The 18,940-nt window shown below is 38.3% G+C and overlaps 3 protein-coding genes across 3 annotated transcripts; 1 reads left to right on the top strand and 2 right to left on the bottom strand.

The window, feature by feature from the left end:
* Positions 1-951: 951 nt before the first annotated feature.
* LOC149108618 (uncharacterized) lies at positions 952-4,111 on the top strand. The gene is made up of 2 exons (XM_089293596.1): positions 952-1,645; positions 2,040-4,111. Exons 1-2 carry the CDS (start codon positions 1,020-1,022, stop codon positions 3,169-3,171), a joined length of 1,758 nt encoding a protein of 585 aa, XP_089149722.1. The 5' UTR covers positions 952-1,019; the 3' UTR covers positions 3,172-4,111.
* LOC149108617 (uncharacterized) lies at positions 3,287-8,203 on the bottom strand. The gene is made up of 2 exons (XM_089293595.1): positions 6,764-8,203; positions 3,287-6,137 (listed from the first exon to the last, which is right to left on the bottom strand). The coding sequence occupies exons 1-2, from the start codon at positions 7,985-7,987 to the stop codon at positions 4,677-4,679; spliced, it is 2,685 nt and encodes an 894-aa protein (XP_089149721.1). The 5' UTR covers positions 7,988-8,203; the 3' UTR covers positions 3,287-4,676.
* A 1,013-nt stretch (positions 8,204-9,216) lies between these two features.
* LOC149108616 (uncharacterized) lies at positions 9,217-12,246 on the bottom strand. The gene is made up of 2 exons (XM_089293598.1): positions 12,116-12,246; positions 9,217-10,045 (listed from the first exon to the last, which is right to left on the bottom strand). The coding sequence occupies exons 1-2, from the start codon at positions 12,174-12,176 to the stop codon at positions 9,681-9,683; spliced, it is 426 nt and encodes a 141-aa protein (XP_089149724.1). The 5' UTR covers positions 12,177-12,246; the 3' UTR covers positions 9,217-9,680.
* Positions 12,247-18,940: the final 6,694 nt, after the last annotated feature.

The following is an 18,940-nucleotide window of genomic DNA, read 5'->3' as shown; positions in this document are numbered from 1 at the left end:
TCACCAAAAACATAAAAAACTTCTACATCGTCAGTAGGTTTGTAGTTAGGTAACGCTGAATGAACTGTCATTCTTACAATAGTGGTATTCAACACTTTGAACTTTTCTATTCAACATATCAACACTGAACTGGACACCCGATGGGGGGGAGGAATTTCTGGGTGGGGATGTCCCGCTGGGACCCTGGAACCCTTAGCCTATACCAGGGCTAGTCCAGCTGAATTTTGCTAACCTATACTAGAGTAAACTCCCCAAATCCTCCCATCTATTGACACTGTTGAGGCTGATTTGTGTAAATTAAAACTTGCCGATTGATTTTTTTGTATTTTTGAGAGGCAATTCCTGGTTCCCTTACTTTAGATAAAATCTTCAACCAACCAGTCAGTTTTGTGAAAAATGATACCCTATTCTAGACCCAAACGCTCTGATTTATATACCCTATCCTAGAGTAAACTGCTTGGAAACCATACCCTTCACAGCGGCACATACCTACATAGCCCATATATGGCAGTGTCCCCCCTGGGACTGGACATCAGGCCCCAGTTGATGATAGAATTGATGACACGGTCCACCAGATACATGTAAACTGCTATCCAGAAGACAAATGTGAAAGAAACTAACTATGCTACCACCAGGATAGTATTTGTATCTAAAAGCTGCTAAATTGTAAAAGACCTATACTTTACTCACTTTCGTCCCAATATTTTTCCACGTTGATCTGTGATAGCTCAGGGTAGCTGAATGCACTTTCCTCCCGCCCTTTGATTAATGTATCTCGGTCGGGAAAAATGATTCTTCCTCCTTCTAGACTTAATTTCGTTAAGCGTTCACTCTCCACTTTTCTTTGACTTTCTCAAACACTTTTGACTACTTGAAACCCCAATTTATGCACGAAAACAGCAAGGTTTATTAATCCTTGTTTATTTGTGTTGCCTACAGGGGCTAATCAACCTCGTTCCCAGGGTCTTTTCCCTGGCTTGGGGGTGGGGCGGGAAAAGGCCCTGGGATCGGCTGGTCACATGATCTCAGAACACCCAAATATCTTGGGTGTACTAAATTATCATATGTTAAACGGAACTTTCAAGATGGCGGTCTCGTCGAGTGAACCAAAGTTTTTGTCAGTGCTTCGTCGAGTCGGATTTTCCTTAAATAACGGTAATTTTCCACCTTTAAATTTAAAACCTCTTCAAATGAAGTGTTTTGAATATATGCTGAAAGGTCAGGATGTTATTGGAGTCCTACCTACTGGATTTGGCAAGTCAATGCTCTTTCACCTTCTACCTCATCTTATTCCTGTGAAGACCACCAAGAACATAGTTATTGTGGTATGTCCATTAAATTCCATCAATGAAGATCAGCTGAAAGTCTTAAAAGCTCGCAGGATAACCGCTGATGTCTTACAGCTTGCTGTAAACGAGAAGGAACCGGCCGAGAACTTGTTCGGAAATGAACAAGAACCAAGCGAGCACGTGGTCCCGGATTCAACGAAGTTTCCTCGAGATGTTGTTAATGGCAACACTTCAATTGTATTCGCCCATCCAGAGGCTCTAGTAAGTAAGGAAGGTCGAGAGCTAATGGGAAGCAAAGTCTTCCAAGAGAATGTTGTTGCCTGCATAGTTGACGAAGCTCACTGTGTTGAATTATGGTAAGTGCGTAAAATGTTCATTCCTTGTCTATTCATGTCATGTTTGTTACAGACTTAGCTTATTTCCGGGAAATCTAAATCACGGTTACGGCACCGACAAGTATTTACATTGCGAATACAATTCGGAAAAAATCTGCTCTATTCTCTTTCTGTTTACAAACGATGAAAATTTTACTCTATGAACTATATTGATAATTCATCAGTGAATTCTATGATATTTACACTGCTTATTGGAACATCATACATTGTCTCCATGCCATGCTCTTACAGCTGAACCATAATAACAAGATACTACTAAGTAAACATTCTTACTCTTAAACAAAAATTTTGTTAGTATGTCTCATTGCACTTATGTTTGAAGATTTGTAGCTCAGGGTTTCTTTTTCTTTTTCAGGGGTGAAGATTTTAGAAAAGACTTCAAAGACCTGTCAGTGTTGAAGGCATTCTTTCCCAATGTACCCACAATGGCTCTGACAGCAACAGCACCACCTCGTTTATTGAGAGACTTGAAACAAAGTCTGCAATTGAAAAATGACTGTAAAATTGTTGCTCGAAACCCTAACCGAGTGAACATATACCTGGACAAGAAAGTGCGTCTGAGTAATCATCATGGGAATGAAGGTTATGACAGAATCCTTAAACCCATAGCCAATGAACTGGCAATTGAAAGAGAAAACTACCCAATGACAATCATTTACCTGAAACTGAAATACTGCGGATATGCTTATGGCTTATTTGAAAGAATATTGAAAGCCAAACAGTGTGTTGGAGAAACATTAGAACCCACTGCAAGACTGTTTGCACAGTTCCATGCCCCCCAAACGAGTCGCATGAAGAAAGACATAATATCAGAAATAAAGAAAGAACAATCGAGGGTGAGGGTGCTATTTGCAACATCAGCACTTGGCATGGGTGTTGATGCTCCTTACGTGACCAACATCATCCACATAACACCACCAAGTAGCCTAGAAGCTTACATGCAAGAAATTGGTCGTGCCGGCCGTATGGGACTTTCATCATGTGCTACACTTTACTACAATAACTCTGATATTGGAAATAATAAAAAACATGTGGAAGAATCAATGAAGTCATATTGTAGATCAGAAGACACCTGTCAAAGGAAACTCCTTCTGGATTACTTTGGATTCTCCAGTGTTCAACAAGAGAACTGTTGCTGCATATGCGATGACAAGTTCAAAACAACTGAAGAGGATCTACCCCAAGCTATTAGAAGCAAGGTCAGATTTCTATCTAACGATAACCGCGTTATCCTTGAAAGGTTAATAAAGAGTGCAATTTCTGACCACGAGTCCAAAGTGGCATCAGAGTGTTCAACGCTATTTGACATTTCTGTAGATAAGAATCTGGCTGCAAAGGTTGTGGAGGGAGTGGAATTTATTGAGTCAGAAGCAGACTTGTTGAAATCATTTGGCATACGGGATGAAACCTGTTCTTCTCAGATCTTTTCACTTATATCTGCACACACTGTTATGTGTACAACTGAAATGGACTCCGATGATGATTAGAGCATCAACTTAAAATGTTCTGTTCGCCGATATCTGAGCATACTCCTGTTGACATGTCGAACTAAAATGAACTCCGAAGATTAGAACATCAACATAAATTGTAAATTCTGTCAACTACTATAGATATATCTTGATTTATTCTCTTAAAACACACTATTGATATTTAATTATTTCCGTGTTGTTGCCATGACACTGATCAGTTTGTCTACATTTGTTCTTTTCGCTTATATCTGAGCACAATACTATGTGTAGAACTGAAATGGACTCTGATGATGATCAGAACATCGTCATAAATTGTAAATACTGTGAACTGCTGTAGATATATCTGGATTTACTGTCTTAAAACACACTATTGATATTTAATTATTTCCATGTTGTTGCCATGACACTGATCAGTTTGTCTACATTTGTTCTTTTCGCTTATATCTGAGCACAGTACTATGTGTAGAACTGAAATGAACTCTGATGATGATCAGAACATCATCATAAATTGTAAATACTGTGAACTGCTATAGATATATCTGGATTTACTGTCTTAAAATACATTATTGACATTTAATTATTTCTGTGTTGTTGCCATGACACTGATCAGTTTGTCTACATTTCACTTATCACACATATCTGAGCACAATACTATGTGTAGAATTGAAACGAACTCTAAAGATGATCAGAACATCATTATAAATTGTAAATACTGTGAACTGCTGTAGATATTCCTTGATTTACTCTTAAAATACACTATTGATATTTAATTATTTCTGTTGTTACAATGACACTGATCAGTTTGTCTACATTTGTTCTTATCATGCATATATGATTATCTCAGCACAATACTAGATGTAAAACTGAAATGAACTCTGATGATGATCAGAACATCACCATAAATTGTAAATACTGTGAACTTTGATTTACTCTATTAAAATACACTATTGATATTTAATTATGTTGTTACCGTGACATTGATCTTTTTTTTTTTACATTTTGTTCTTTTCGCTTATATCTGAGCACAATACTATATGTAGAACTGATGATCTCTGATGATGATTACAACATCATCATAAATACTGTGAACATTGATTTACTCTCCTAAAGAACACTATTGATTAACTAGGCCCTCAGTGATCTTCATTTAAGTGTATGTCTAAGTTGATAACTCTTCCAAGTGTTTGGCTAGCCACTGATGATAGTCCACAATGTTTAAATACCTTAGAGGAGACCTTTTAATGTCAGGGAAGCTGTCATGAAATCTTGCTGGCATATAATTGAAAGGACTCAATCGCAATAGGTCAGACACCATTTCTTTCTCATCTTTAAGTGAGTCACGTGTTGTATGTTGCACAGATGTCTTGTGGATCCCTACAGAACAGTCAAATTCTTCTACAATCTGATGGATGCCAGTGGTTGCTTTGCAGACCTTGCTTATAGAGTTCAGGGTTTTGTTTGGTCCCTGCCTCTGAACAATGCTTTTACTGCAACGGTTAGAAATTTCTTGGGCCAGGTCGTCTTCAATATTCCTTCCAGCACCACCCCTCCAATTGACAAAAAAATCCCCATTTGAACTGTTCAGCCAGGCGTGGAGTTAATAGGCACTCAATTTGGGCTATACTCACAAACATTTCAATGGCATATTTGCTGTAAGCCCCCATTGACTTGAAAACTGACAGCAAGAGTTTTTGGTTGATGAGATTTCTGCTGCCATCCCCCTCTGCTGCAGTGTCCTTCATTTGCATGACAAGAATAGCCAGGAAAATAAAACAAAGGGCATAATTCTTCACACAGTCATCATCATTGCAGCAGTCATTGACATCTACTTTCTGTAAAAGGAACTTGTCAATGAACTTGCCAAAAGCATCATCAAAGTATTTCTTCTTGTTTTCTAAGGTCTCACGCGCAATGTTTTCTGGGAATTTATGTAATGAGGGCCTTTCCTCAAGGTCTGACATCCCAAAAAAGTTCAGGGCAGCAGTTACTATATAGGCTTTCCCCACACTGAGGAACAACTCTTCGCTTCCTTCATAGGAGTCAAGAACTTTGGAAGGGGTAGCATTCCTCCTATTGTATTTCTCCCTGAAGTACTTTAAGGTGCCAACTTGATTGACAGACTCTGCTTTGTGAAGAAATGAGTATGAATACTGTAAAAGGGATGCTTTGGTATGCCACATCACTGGTTTAAAGGGCGAGCAATGTCCAAAACGATCAGCTGCTGTGTGCGAACCAGACAGCAAATCTTTGGCACCTGCAAATCTCACACGAGTTAGCTGATCACCTGCAAATGCAATCTTCATATCTCTCATTGGGTCATCATGGGTGTCTTGTTGGTGTGCATTTGTCTGTCCAGGTGCTGCAGGTCCTTCAGGAATTGGTGGATTATCTGTGTGTGGCATTTCATCTAGCAGCCCTGCTTGAACATAGATTTCAGCAATCCACTTTTCATAGGTTCTTAAAATGTTAACACAATCATCATACTTTGCTTCATTTGCATTGATGATTGGCAGGCTTACTATGATGGACTTCTCTGACATTTGTTGGCTGTACTCATGAGAAATGTGCTCGGGGATAACAGCTTTCAAGAACTTAAATTTGGGAAAGAACTCAAGAACAATTCGCCCAACAATGATTTTGGCACATTTTACATACCTTTTCCATTCTGGTACATTTAAAGAAAAATTATGTCGAGGGAAATCTCTAATGTTGCCTTTGGGGCTGTCATTGGGCAAGTGATTGAAGTCAATTCTGTTTTCAATCAGGTTACTGGCAAACAAGTGCAGATCATCATTCTGGATTTCCTTTCTCATGTGACCCTTCAAAATTTTCAGGTCCCAGTTGTCACCAGTGCCTCGGAACACACTTCCTTTCTTTACTTGCTGCACCACTATATCCGAAAAGTGACCTCCTAAGAGCTTTAGCAGGGTATCCCTTCTCCCAGTCGACAGGCACACGCCAAGTTTATTCAGTCGTTCTTGAAGCTATTACAAGGGGAGCAGAAATAAAAGTGTCAAACTCAGCATACATGCAATACTGATCTCTTATTTTCAATTCATTGCAAAGATCACTTATTATTATATGGACATGAGTGTTCTACTGGAAATGTAATAAACATAAAATCCATACGAAACTAAATCCAGGACCCAAGTGGCATATTGGCCATATCCCCGCTAGTGAGGATATTTATGACTTTCATGGTTGTGCTTACAAACAGTTAGTTGTCTATACATGAAAAGACAACTGATTACATGGTGTGTCAAAACAATATTTTTCTCACTCGCTGCACTCGTTTGTAGAATCTTGCTTTACCACCCAAAAATAAAATTCATATCTTCACGCCGCTGTGTAAATATCCTATACATTACATGCTTTTTAATTAATTCTTCAAATACAATCTCAATCACAGCCTAATTAATGACTCACTGTTGACACCAAACTACCAAACAATAACAAACGTTCTGTCAAGCTTTGTATAAGAAAAGAGGATCAACCATAGATTGTATTCAATGTATGAATTGATACCACTCACGCAGTGGGAGTAAGGGACATAATAAAGGAAAGCAATGAATTTTTTATACCTCATCAACTTATAAATTATATTACTGACCTTTTTGGTACATCCACCTTCAATGATGAGAACTGTATTCACACGTTTCACCAGGTTGAGTTCATGCCACCTCTCGTTCATAAGGATCGAGTACAAAAAACTGTACTTTACTTGAAGCTCAAGCTTTGTTTCTGCGACGGAGTTCTCCTTGCCAGACACTGCGTTCATGAGCTCAACAAAGAAAGGGAGGTTCGTCTTCAATTCAAGCCAAACTTTGCTGAAATCAAAGTCTTTCATGCTGTCATAATCATTTCCATATAAAATGGAACCTTGAGAACGCTTGCACAACTCTGCACACGATGTTTTCAACTCCTCACTAACGATTTTCTTCAACTCTTTCACAACACTTGGACAGTGATCTTTCAAGATAGCCGCCAGTACAATTGCATCCTTGTGGCTGACAGCTTGTACAATCATTTTCTGCTGTCTTTCAGTCAATAACGACTGCCCTTCGAATAATGATGTACAGTCATTGTCTCCTGTTGATTTAGGCCTTAGAACAGTTGCAGCTTGCTGAGTTGGAAATGAAGGCTGCTCTACCGAACTTAATGTCGTTCGCCTCGACAGCTGATCCAAGGAAGTGATTGTGCAATCATGTCCTTTTGATTTAGACATTGGCACCGCGGTCACGCCGGTAGCATCTTGCGGTGTTGAGAAAGACGACTGTTCTGCAGACGTCGAAGTATTTCTTCTCGGCTGATCCGTAGAAGAGGCTGAGCAGTTATCTCCGGTTGATTTAGGCATTAAAATTGTCGCAGCTTGTGGAGTTGAGAAGGAGAGCTGCTTTCTTGTTGGTGTGATTGGCTTCGACGGCTCATCCACGTGCACAGAGCTTTCGGATGGCATATTCGATGATAAACGCTTCGACGGCTGAAGCGAAGAAGGTGACAGCTGAACGCATCGCTTTACAGCATATTCTGAGCTTTGATCCAACGGTGTATTCTCTATGGATTGGGCTCTCTGAATAAACTGTTCCATCTTGTTCACGAACGAAACACAACCCCTACATAAAACCTTTGACCTCATATCGTCTTCCGAAATTTTTATGCCACACGTTTTATGGACTTTGGCGCACAGATCTTTTGATGAACCAGCTTTGCTGAATATTCGAAGCATATAGCGACTCTCATGAGAATCACCACAGAGTCTGCAAACTGGATTGCGAGGAGAAATCTTCGTCGGAGTGGACATACTTTCCGCCATTTTTATTTCGGCATAATGCATAAATTATCTTTATTTGGCCAAATTTTGCATTAATTATTTAAAACAATCAACCAATCAATATGAAGGATTCACCGGCCGATCCCAGGGCCTTTTCCCGCCCCACCCCCAAGCCAGGGAAAAGACCCTGGGAACGAGGTTGGGGGCTAATAAGTATGATTTCAACTTTTCTACTCCCCAGCTTTTAAAGTTATCTTAGTCATTTTCTGCGTCTTCACAAACATTAGTAATGCTATCTTGCAAATTATGCCCCCTTTTCGACCCATAGTCCTTTGTGAAATAGATTTATTCAGTATGGCATTCAATATCCGTAAAATGGGCTATGGCTTAGTTTAATTTGTAAATTTGTACATGTACAATTGTGAAATAGTATTTGGAAGCTTCCAAAGGAGCGAAATTGTGTAAAGATTAATATTATATTGTTTCATATTTTGTACAAATGCAAGTGTAGTATTTTATCATTAATAAAAATATTGTGGCATAATGAGGATTTTATACTTTGATATGTTTTTTTGAGTGAATGTGGGTTGAAATGTAATGCAACAACTTTATGACATCAGACCACTGTCCATGCAAACATGTTGTGTCTTTCTTTGTTGCCGAGGCAAGATAACGGCGCAAATTTTAACGTAACTGATTCATTATTGCTCAATTTGATAGCAGTCTGTTTTTTTTTTTTTTTGCTCTCTGATCTGTCGCAAATTACAGCTCTGTGTCTCATCTCTACAGTGTCTGGTTATGTCTGTGGACAATATTTTATTCCAGCTGAACGAAAAAGTAAAAATGGCTAAAATTGGATGTGACAAATATTAAAATGAAAGCACAGCTGTTTCAGGCCTGAAAATGAGTGGTTATGTTCCTTTTGCCCATCAAATCAAACAAGACCAACCAAACCCATGAAAAACTTAAGGTATGACTTGAAAAATTGAAAACAAAATTAATGTTTGATTCTCTGACATTTTTGTGGCAAAGTTGAATTACAAGTTTCCCCTTTGTTGGTATGATTCATTATTCATGTACGTTCCTTGTTATTCTATGCTGTAAATAACTGAGAGGATTTTTACCATTTCCAAGAAATGTATAAGAATTAAGGTCTGGCTAGGCAGACACGAATACCTACGAATTGAAATAACCAAACCTTCAAGTAAATTTGGATTGGGAGATAAACGTTGTACTGTGGGCCTAAATTTGGGACAGAGACCCCCCTAGAATTTTCAGATAGTGAAATACGCTTGTCTATTTGCTATTCTCTTACATATTTATTGAACCTTGCTATTCTCTTTATTGTTGAAATCATGCATTACTACATTTCATGTTGGCTAAGCAAAAGAGGGATTACTCATAGTGTAAAGAGTTCTATTCTGTGTGACTCAAGTAAAGTCTACATATAAGGTTTTAATTGACTACCAAACAGATTCTACCTGGGAGTAGTCCAGGTTCTCACCTCCCCTTAATGGAGGAAGACTGGGCCCACTGTTTTACGCCTTTGCCAGCGCTTCTCCTTTGGACCACCTTTGAATCTGCACTACTGTTTATCTACTGTTTATGGCACCACTTATATGGTCTTATTACATTTCATACATAACGACAGCAAGACTTCTACAAGTACTTGTCTAGTAATTTGTGTTACAACCACTCAGCTAATTATAAGTTGATCAGACATTAAAAGCATCTCAAACCAGTCTTTGAGCAAGACTTAATGAACAAAGGCTAGAACCAAGAAAGCAAATGTCATGCATATTCCTAGCATGACTTGGTTGATGCTGTGTGATGATCCTGAGTTGCAGTTGTTTCCAGTGCAGCAGCTGTCTATTTCGGTGGTACCCCATGAGAAGGGGGACGTGGGGCATTTGGGCAAATCTTGTGAACTGGCTCCACAGCTCGACAAATTTGGGGCGTTACATCTCTTGTAGTAGATAGTTTCAGTGGTACTGCCCTGAGTGCATGTCCGAGTACCTGTGACACATTGTGATGTTCCTAATGGGCATGTTATTGACTTCATCTTTGACTTGCAGTCTCTGGCGGAATCTTCGCTGGTGCAATGGTAGCAGCTCAGAGAATCTACGTAGGAAATGACAAAACATTAATTCTATTCAGACAGGGCTTTTCATCTTCTACCATGGGGGCAGAAAGGAGAAACTGTCTCCTTCTCAGTAGCTGTTCAAGAATAAATTTTATGGACATGGAGTAGAGTATGTATGAGGTAGGTTTGAGGTTTGACACATGAATTTATGACATCATGACAAATGGTGTCCCAATAGCCACCATCTTGGGTCCACTTTCTTGATATAATGTCAGAAAACCATCTAGAACTACCCAAAAATAATAAAAATCAATAAAACAATGCCTAAAATGAAAAAGATAATTGCATTAATACAACAATGTTAAAAGCGAAAAACCAATGCATCAGAAAAGTATTAAAAAAAAAAATAAAAAAAAAAAATAAAAAAGAAACACAAAACAATACAAGCCAAACTTGAAAACGACATGTCTGTCAAAACACGGTTGCCATGGACCATAAGGACATGTCACACCAAATTCTTTTAAAGACCCAAAGTTTAGCAGCTTTTACTAAAACCTTACAAAAATTACGAATTCTTAAGTCCTGGCTTTTTGAGAAGAAGAAGAAGAATAACTTTATTTAACGAGGGTAAAAACACGCGTAAACAGGTAGCACTGACAAACTAGTGGCCCTCGTAAGGAGTTCTTTGAGGAGTTCTGAATTTACCAAAAAGAAATTCCTTCATTTCTAGCCTCCTCAGGTTAAGAATTTTAAGAAACCTGAAAGTGAAAAAATTCTAGCTAAAAACATTGCCGAACCTCCGCCACGACGCTTATTAATCTTCTCGACGTTTTAATGTGGCACTTGTTTGAGGGCGCTGCTTATTTTATCAAAATGCAAAAACGCATTGAAAATGTTTTTGACGTAAACGTATCTAGTTATGAACTCGTAACAACAGTGGTTGATTTTATGAATTCGTTTATTGATCGATCGAAAACATATCCGCTCAAACTTCACACGTGTCGTAAAATATATACAAGTGATTTGATCATGATATAAGAACCGGAAAATCAAGTTGAAATCAAGTACGATCTGTACAAACAAAACCAAAACTTCGTGAGTAAATGTTACATAATTGTTACGCGTGACTGTTCGTGACATATCTCTTTCCTGTTCAGAATAGATATCGATATCAACAACAACCAAACTCAGCTTAATACCTATATGTGACTTTTCTTTCCGCATTTAAACATTTAACCCCTGCGAGCTATACTTAGGGTGCGTTTTTTAAGAAAATCCAAGATTGGATTCTTAAATCCGAAAGAAACCGAAAACGGATTTTGCGTTTCTTTACTAAACAGATCAATCCAAGATCTCTGGGATCATGGTCCGTCAAAGGAAACGCAGAATCCACTCCCAGTGTGGATCCAATACAGTATTGGATTTTCTTAAAGAAACGCACCCTTACAAATTCAGCTTTCACACAAGAACTATACCTGATATGAGGGGAACTTCACTTCCTGCTAAAGAGTAAAGTGAAAGACTAGACTAGCCGATCGATTGTTGAGGGGTTTAGGGCCAGACTCTTTTTATCCCAATAGCGATTTGGTTACATTTATTTCTTATTTTGTTTTACTTTTATATCTGCGGTGATGGGCTAATCCCTTTGAGCTTTGCCCATTTATACGAGTTTCAGGGGTGGGCGTTTTTTCCAGAAAACACGCTAAATTTTAATAGAGAAGAATCAGGGCAGTCCATCAGTAGAGAGCTGAAACCCCCGCTCTCGCTTAGCGTGCAGTCTCTCGCACGTCTTTATCGACTCTCGTCAACACTCGGTTACTCTCATAAAGACCATTCAAATTTTTCCTGATTGTCGACACGTTCTCGCTCTTACATTTCGTGACTTTCTTCAAGTCGCGTGTACTCGGTATTCGGCCACCCTCAATGATACTGATCGATGGAAGTTTCGGCGGTAGCTTACTTTCGTTTGTCTCCAACGCTTAGTCGAGCTACGAGATGACCTCGGTTGAATCTGAGCGAGAATGAAAGATTTGGGCGCAAACCATAACAGATGTTTCGACATGGTAGGAGATCTAACCTAGGTGCACGAAACTAAGACCCCTGCTTACCTCCTCGAGCAATGAAGAGAGCCACAACAATTATGGCAACGTGGAAATAACTGCGAGCCATATTCACTGCTTCCGCTAAACAATTGCACACAAGGGTGGTTCGCGAATTTAGTTATGTAGATATTTGAGGTGGATATTAGAGGACACCCCATATAAGGTAAGGGTGGGCTGCACTATCATTCATCAGTCATTAGCGTGATACATATCGGCTGACGTGACACAAGTGACAGTCAGCCCGGAGAGAGGTATGATGACAGACACCTTTATTGATTCATTTTTTTCTTTCAAATGCGAAGGAGTCGGTCTTTCTCTCAGGCAGTGTGACTCTCGCTGCCTTGTAGCAGAAGAAGCAGTCCTATAGTCTCACAGGTAAAAGCATCATTGAGATTCCTTCAAACGTAGATCAACGTACGTCAATCAGACAATGAATTAGTCAGTCAGTTAGCTTGTTATTCAGTGAGGGTCTCCCAGGGGCGGGGGGGGGGGTCTTTGTTCCCTTGTTCCCTTCCAAAATTGCCCTATGTTCTCATGTTCCCACACATGTTCGTTATTTGTTCCTCTTTGTAAGTTTTCGAATTTTGTTCCCCTGTTCCCAAAAAATGGCTAATGTTCCCTTGTTCCCTTCGATATTTTGCCAATGTTCCCTTGTTCCCCAAAACCCCTGGGAGACCCTCTTCAGTCTGTCAGTCTCAAACAATCGTCTCTACACGTAGTGCCTATAATAATAATAAATTACAGGAAGCTCTCTCACTGAGTGTCCTGTTCTCTGTAAAACAGGGAACTTTTCTGTATCACGCTAACTGACTGATAAATGATTTAGAGCTTAATAAAAGCACGTGTGATTCCCTGACAGTTGAAACAAGTCCAGTTCAATTCTTTCATTATGATCCGCATCAGGATTTATCATGCAAGGTCCTGACACGGATCATGGTATATCATTTACAATGATCACCGTTATCTTGGATCGTAAACAACTGATACATTAGAGATAATTCATATAAAAGCTAAGCCAATAATTCCACTCTCCTCCTCTCCCTCCTGCATCAACAATAGACAACGGGACTGACATAGCTATTTTCGAATTTAGCAGCCTTTTCCTGTTGTTACTCCGCCCGAAGGGTTGTACCTTTCGGGTGGCTAAAACGTTCAACAACTGTGGGCCGATCAATCTTCGTAAACACCGAGAATATATTTAAAAGAATAAAGCCAGATAATGCTTGTTGAACTAAAATAATTTGTGCTACACCGGAGCAGAGTAACGTCTTGTCTTTGTATGAATGAGCGCCATTCGAAAGAAATAAGAGATAATTTTGGTTCCCGTCTTATTGTATATTTCGATATATTATTTCCGGGATTATTTCCGATTGCTTCGGACTTAACAAGTCAGTTGACGTTTTAGTTCAGCACTTTTGAACAGCTTTTGCTTTCGGAGTACTGTTTATTTGGGATTTGCTACCAAGCAGGAAATCTTTCATTTGGAATCATGGTGTACCATTTACCACTGATAATCAAGAGGAAATTAGGGCGACTTTCAGAGCTTCTTGTTATATTCCCAGTGTAAATAACGATGTGCAAAGCCTAACTTCACCGTTTTTGTTTTTTCGGTCCTGTAGATTTAGCAGGCGGAAGGACCTCCGCGTCGAGAGGGGGATTGATATAATCAGCCGACAACATTCGTTGTTGTGTCTTTTGTCCTGTAATATTTTGTTACAAAGGTTACTGATCGAACTCGATGGAACCGTTTTGTTATGGCTCAATTATAGCTATAAAAGGCAAAAAAGTACCAAATTTTATTGTGTGTCATTACTTTTACTTCCAAACAGATTTAAGACCAGAGAGGACTTACATGAATTTACATGTATAGAGGCAAGGTTTCTTGAAGTATAGCGTAGTAAGACTCAAGTAAAACAAATTATACCACTTACAAGACTTCGTTTTTCTGGCAAGATCACACAGTGCGAGCCATCTTTAGAGCATTAAAATTAATGACGGGTTCTTGAAATAGCGGTACTATACCAGTTTAGAATAAATGGCTTTTCGAGATCACACCTCGTGATCTACAATTTTTTCTGTTATTGATTGGGGAATGCCTGAGAAACCAAACACTGTACACTTGTGCTTGAAAAGTTTGACGGCCATGTCAAGTTTGATCAACCAGTCAATCAATCTACCCTTTTAGAAGAGTTTAGAAGCCTTGTGTTTGTGCCTTATTGAAATCTATCAATCAATCCATCCATCCATCCATCCATCCATCAATCCATCCATCCATCAATCCATCAATCAATCAATCAACCAATCAACCAATCAATCAATCAATCAATCAATGTCTCAGAAACGTCTGCTCTGTGTTTTCACAGGTATACCACTCTCTGTTTGTGTGCCAATGTGTGGAGGACTGTGCTAATCAAAGGCTTTGTCGCTAGTCAAATCATCCTCGCTAAGGGCTATTTATAGGCCTTTATAGCGCTTTTTAAACTGATTTCATTACTTGCATGAAAAAGTTTCGGGCGATTTTAATTTCGAACGATAAATGTGTCCGAAAATATAACCGTCCGAAATGTTTACAGTATATTAGAAGACTTTTGATTAGTAGTTCAAAGCTCTTAGTTTCCTTTATAGTCCAGCTGTTAAGAAACAAAATTGTTCGTTTTTCGATAAAAGCATCAAACTTGGCAGGGTTTCTAACCTCTATAAGACAAATATTTCAAGTTCCTGATATGGAGCCATGCCAAATTTGCTTCTAGAACCATGGAATGCGCATGGCGAAAATATTGCATACAAGGCCCTTACATGGAAACGAGGCTGATGCAAGATACCAATTATTTTGGCCTTGTGGGACTACTATGCCTAGTGTCTTGCTTTTTTTTAAATTAATACGATAACAAATTAAGCAGTGCCTTTGAGTCTTAAATTATGTCACGTGATAGTCAAGTGACCATTGTTTTCAAATACCTCACTACATGAAATTTTCGCGACAGGTTAATTTCGCGAATTTCGCGATTTAAAAAAAATCGCGAAATTTAAGTGACGCGAAAATTAAATGTCGCGAAATTAACAGGACGCAAAAATTAAGTGACTCACATTATGTCAATAATTAAAAGAGCGACTTTATTACCATTACACACGTTTACGACAATCATTTTGAACTATTCTGTGGTAATGTTCTGGTCCTCTTCATCACTACTGCTTTGCGTCTCCACTCCAGGTAGCACTTCTTTTGTACAATCCTCAAACTGTCCATTTACTGGCTCCTTGTAGTGCTGTTCCACCAGTTGCTTAAATTTCAATTGCTTCAACGTTCTTGGTTGATGCCTCCATTCTTACTGTCGCTTCTGGAAAAGAAGTGCTACCGCCTGTTGATCCGTATCAAGACATTTACGCAAACAATTAAACAGCATCAGTCAGGAAACTAAAAGACTACATTTTCTCTTTGGAGTCTGCAGAAAGGAATATTTAATGTACATGGATAATGAGGTCAATTGACCACTAAAAACGTGACTTGAATTCAAGCATGAACTACAAACCGTGCCTTGTAGACACTGTGAGAACATCTTTCTTGTTACTGTTTACATAATCAGTTGCGTTTCTGTTTATTTGGACATTGTTGATTAAGTTGTTTGATCAAATTCAGGGACATGTTAAATAACATTGACAAAGAAATAAAGTGTGTCTCACTCAAAACCGCGAAATTAAAGTGAGTCAAAATGAAAACTTTTCGCAAAATCGCGAAATTAATGTGTCGCGAAATATGCGAACCTCAAAATCGCGAAATTAACGTGTCGCGAAAATTTCATGTAATAAGGTACCAGCAAGGCAATAGGTACTGCAATAGGCAATAGGCAATAGTCAATCTATATAGTTTTCAATGACATGATTTTCTTGAGTTACTTGCTTAATGTGATTGAGACACCTTCTATTTCGCATTTGAGACTTTCAAATATGTCGGAATAGATCCGGTATGTTACAATAAACACTCGCTGAACTTTTTGGTCTGAAGGAAACCTTTTGAAAAAGAGCTGTCATTGGCTATAACGTTCCTATGCCTGCTTTTAAAAGCACTAGCTGAATAAAGGTTCTTTTAGTTGCAATTTCCACCACAATTGTACAAACCGGTACAGTCAAGATTAGTCTTCAAGCATGTGTTAATTTTGTAATAACTTACAGTGATGTTCTACTTATAAACCTGATTTCCGTGAATGTCGTGTGTTTAAAAATTACGATAGAGAAAGCGTTTAAATTGATGTAATGAACCAAACTCCCTAATGTTACAGGGTAAGCTGTTGCAAAGGGTAGCGCTGCTGTAACTAAACTATTTTTCATGTAGTTAGTTCTCAGAAAGGGAACAACAAGTTTGTCAACCGAGTCCCTCAGAGCATAATTTGATTCATTTCGTGTTACAAATTTAGAAGTGAGATATTCGGGAACCAGACCGTTTAAAGACTTGAAAACCATTAATTAGAGCTTTCTGAATTTGGTGTTTAAATTGCAAGTCTTTCTAGCTGAATTTGTGAAACAAGGAATCAACATCAGCGTCATAGCCCGATGAAGTTATAACTCGTGCAGCACAGTTTTGTAGTTTTTGTACCTTATTAGATAATGTTTTGCCTCAATCACCCCAGACTAGGCTGCAGTAATCAAAGTGAGGTTGAACTAGTGAGTTGTATGTGCAGAGTAGGATTGAGGCACAAATGGCTTAACTCGCTTTATGGCTCCAGTTGCAGTTCTAAGCGATCTTTTTACACAGTTTATTAATGTGGGTATGTCACGTTAGATTTTCATTGATACTCCAAGTGATTTCACAGAGGAAACTTGTTCAATCGGAATATTATCAATGGAGAGTTCGAGTGTATCAGATAGAGTACTTAATCTTTGCCTGGAGGCCGATCAACATAAATTCCGTTTTTGTAGCGTTCAAGGTAAGTCTGTTAGAAACAAGCCATTTGCTTAGCTTTTCAAGGTCGTGAGATAGACTAGACTGAATCAGATGCAAATCAGAACCAGCATAAGTAATGTGGGTGTCATCAGCATACATTCTAGGTACGCTAAACGATAGACAGTTAGGCAAATCGTTAATGTAAATTAGAAATAATTTAAGAGTGGTGAAGTCAGAGAGACATCCATTAACGGAGCACCGTTGTGTGCGATTAATCAAATACGATTTAAATCAATCAAGAGTTTTCCCATGAGATCCGCACCGAAATTAGTTATATCCCGTTAAGCCAGGCTTAAGGACGTTCGTGCGAAAATTCATTTTGGAGAGAACATGCCCGAAAGAATACCCTAAATCCCTAAATAATAATACCCTAAATAATACCCTAAATGTTCTCTGCCAAATATTGTTTAAGTGGACCTTTTAAGTGAATTTAGCTAACTGGTGAGGTTCCTTAAAGAACAAGTTCGCATTTAGCGACCAAAGTTTTTTCTTTTTCTTTTTTTACTATTGCATACAGTACTAACATTACTTACACTACTAAGACTTCTTACAATACTAACATTACCTACAATACTTACATTACTTACAATACTAATATCACTTACGCCACTACTGGCATTACTTACAATACGACCGTTATAAGTTAATAAAGATGGTGAATTTTAAGCTCGGTAATGAAATGTGAAGGTGAATTAATCAACATGACACGAGTGTGGGACAAAGAAAAATTCTGAGTCCCATCTTTATTAACTTAGCACTACTCACGATGAATTCGATAGCGTTGATCCTAGCAGTATGCAGGACACCTGTCATATATAAACTCAGTTAAATGACCTTGTTCTCCATGAGTTCTCGTAGCTCAGTGGATAGAGCGCCCGCCCGGTGTTCGGGAGGTCATGGGTTCGATTCCTGTCTGTGACTCAGAATTTTTCTTTGTCCCACGCTTGTGTCATGTTGATTAATTCACCTTCACAATACGACCGTTACTTACACTACGATTACTACTAACACTACGATTACACACAACAACTACTACAGATTCTTTGCCTACACAACTGATAATACAACTCTTGCTCTACATTGTACTCTAATTACACAATTACCTTTTGTGTTAACAAGATACTTTATATAAAAGTACAATACAGGTATTTGAATTATCATGAATGTACATATAAATTTACATAATTTACAAGCAGCGCTTACTCCTTTACAAAAAAATTGGATTGTCATTCAAAACTAGGTTCCATTTTGCCTGAAAATGTTTTAAGCTTAAGATGCTTTGAGAGGCTATGAGCTTTTCAATTTCATATTTTCTCTTGACCACATCTTCGAAAGGCAAAAAGAGAGGGATTTGTTTATTTTTGCGACAATTCCATAAATAAATTTTACCTTAAATGATAAAGTAGTTGAGCAGGTTAGATCTCTGATCTAATATTCCTAATATAATGTTAATATATTCCAGTTTTATTTGCTCCCTGGTTACTGTCAACCAAAAGTTTTCAAATTTAGTCCAAAATTCTGTTGAGAAGGAGCATTGATAAAAGAAATGTTCTAATGTTTCCCGAAAAGTTTGACAAAAAGTACAAAGATCACTTTGAATCCTTCCGATTTTTGCTAATTGGGTATTCAAAAACAAAATGTTGTTTAAAATTTTGAACCGAAAACATTGTACAAATGTTTCAAGAGCAACTGATTTTGCCAGTACAAACGCTTTTCGAGTCTCTTCTTCACTTAGGTTAAAATCTGACATTAATTTAGAGAACCCTCTTGAATGTTTGGCTTTTTCTTAAATGAGAAAAGCATAAAAGTTTCTACTCTTGCTCGAGAGAGGATCAAAATCTTTGTTACCACATTTTAACTCAAGTGTATTTAAAACGTTTCTATCGACGATG

The sequence above is a fragment of the Orbicella faveolata genome, unplaced genomic scaffold (assembly GCF_042242905.1).
Source record: "Orbicella faveolata isolate gen_17 unplaced genomic scaffold, um_ofav_v1 contig_25, whole genome shotgun sequence".
Taxonomy (NCBI): Eukaryota; Metazoa; Cnidaria; class Anthozoa; order Scleractinia; family Merulinidae; genus Orbicella; species Orbicella faveolata.
Note: the sequence above shows the minus strand (reverse complement) of the source record. Positions and strands in the feature narration are given on the sequence as shown.

What these genes read in the sequence shown, in the direction of transcription:
- LOC149108618 (XM_089293596.1), top strand. Translation starts at nt 1,020, where the DNA reads ATGATCTCAGAACACCCAAATATCTTGGGTGTACTAAATTATCATATG. An exon ending in GCTCACTGTGTTGAATTATG is followed by an intron (nt 1,646 to 2,039) that starts GTAAGTGCGTAA and finishes TTTCTTTTTCAG; the next exon opens with GGGTGAAGATTTTAGAAAAG.
- LOC149108617 (XM_089293595.1), bottom strand. Translation starts at nt 7,987, where the DNA reads ATGCATTATGCCGAAATAAAAATGGCGGAAAGTATGTCCACTCCGACG. An exon ending in AAGGTGGATGTACCAAAAAG is followed by an intron (nt 6,138 to 6,763) that starts GTCAGTAATATA and finishes CCCTTGTAATAG; the next exon opens with CTTCAAGAACGACTGAATAA.
- LOC149108616 (XM_089293598.1), bottom strand. Translation starts at nt 12,176, where the DNA reads ATGGCTCGCAGTTATTTCCACGTTGCCATAATTGTTGTGGCTCTCTTC. An exon ending in TCTCTTCATTGCTCGAGGAG is followed by an intron (nt 10,046 to 12,115) that starts GTAAGCAGGGGT and finishes TTTCCTACGTAG; the next exon opens with ATTCTCTGAGCTGCTACCAT.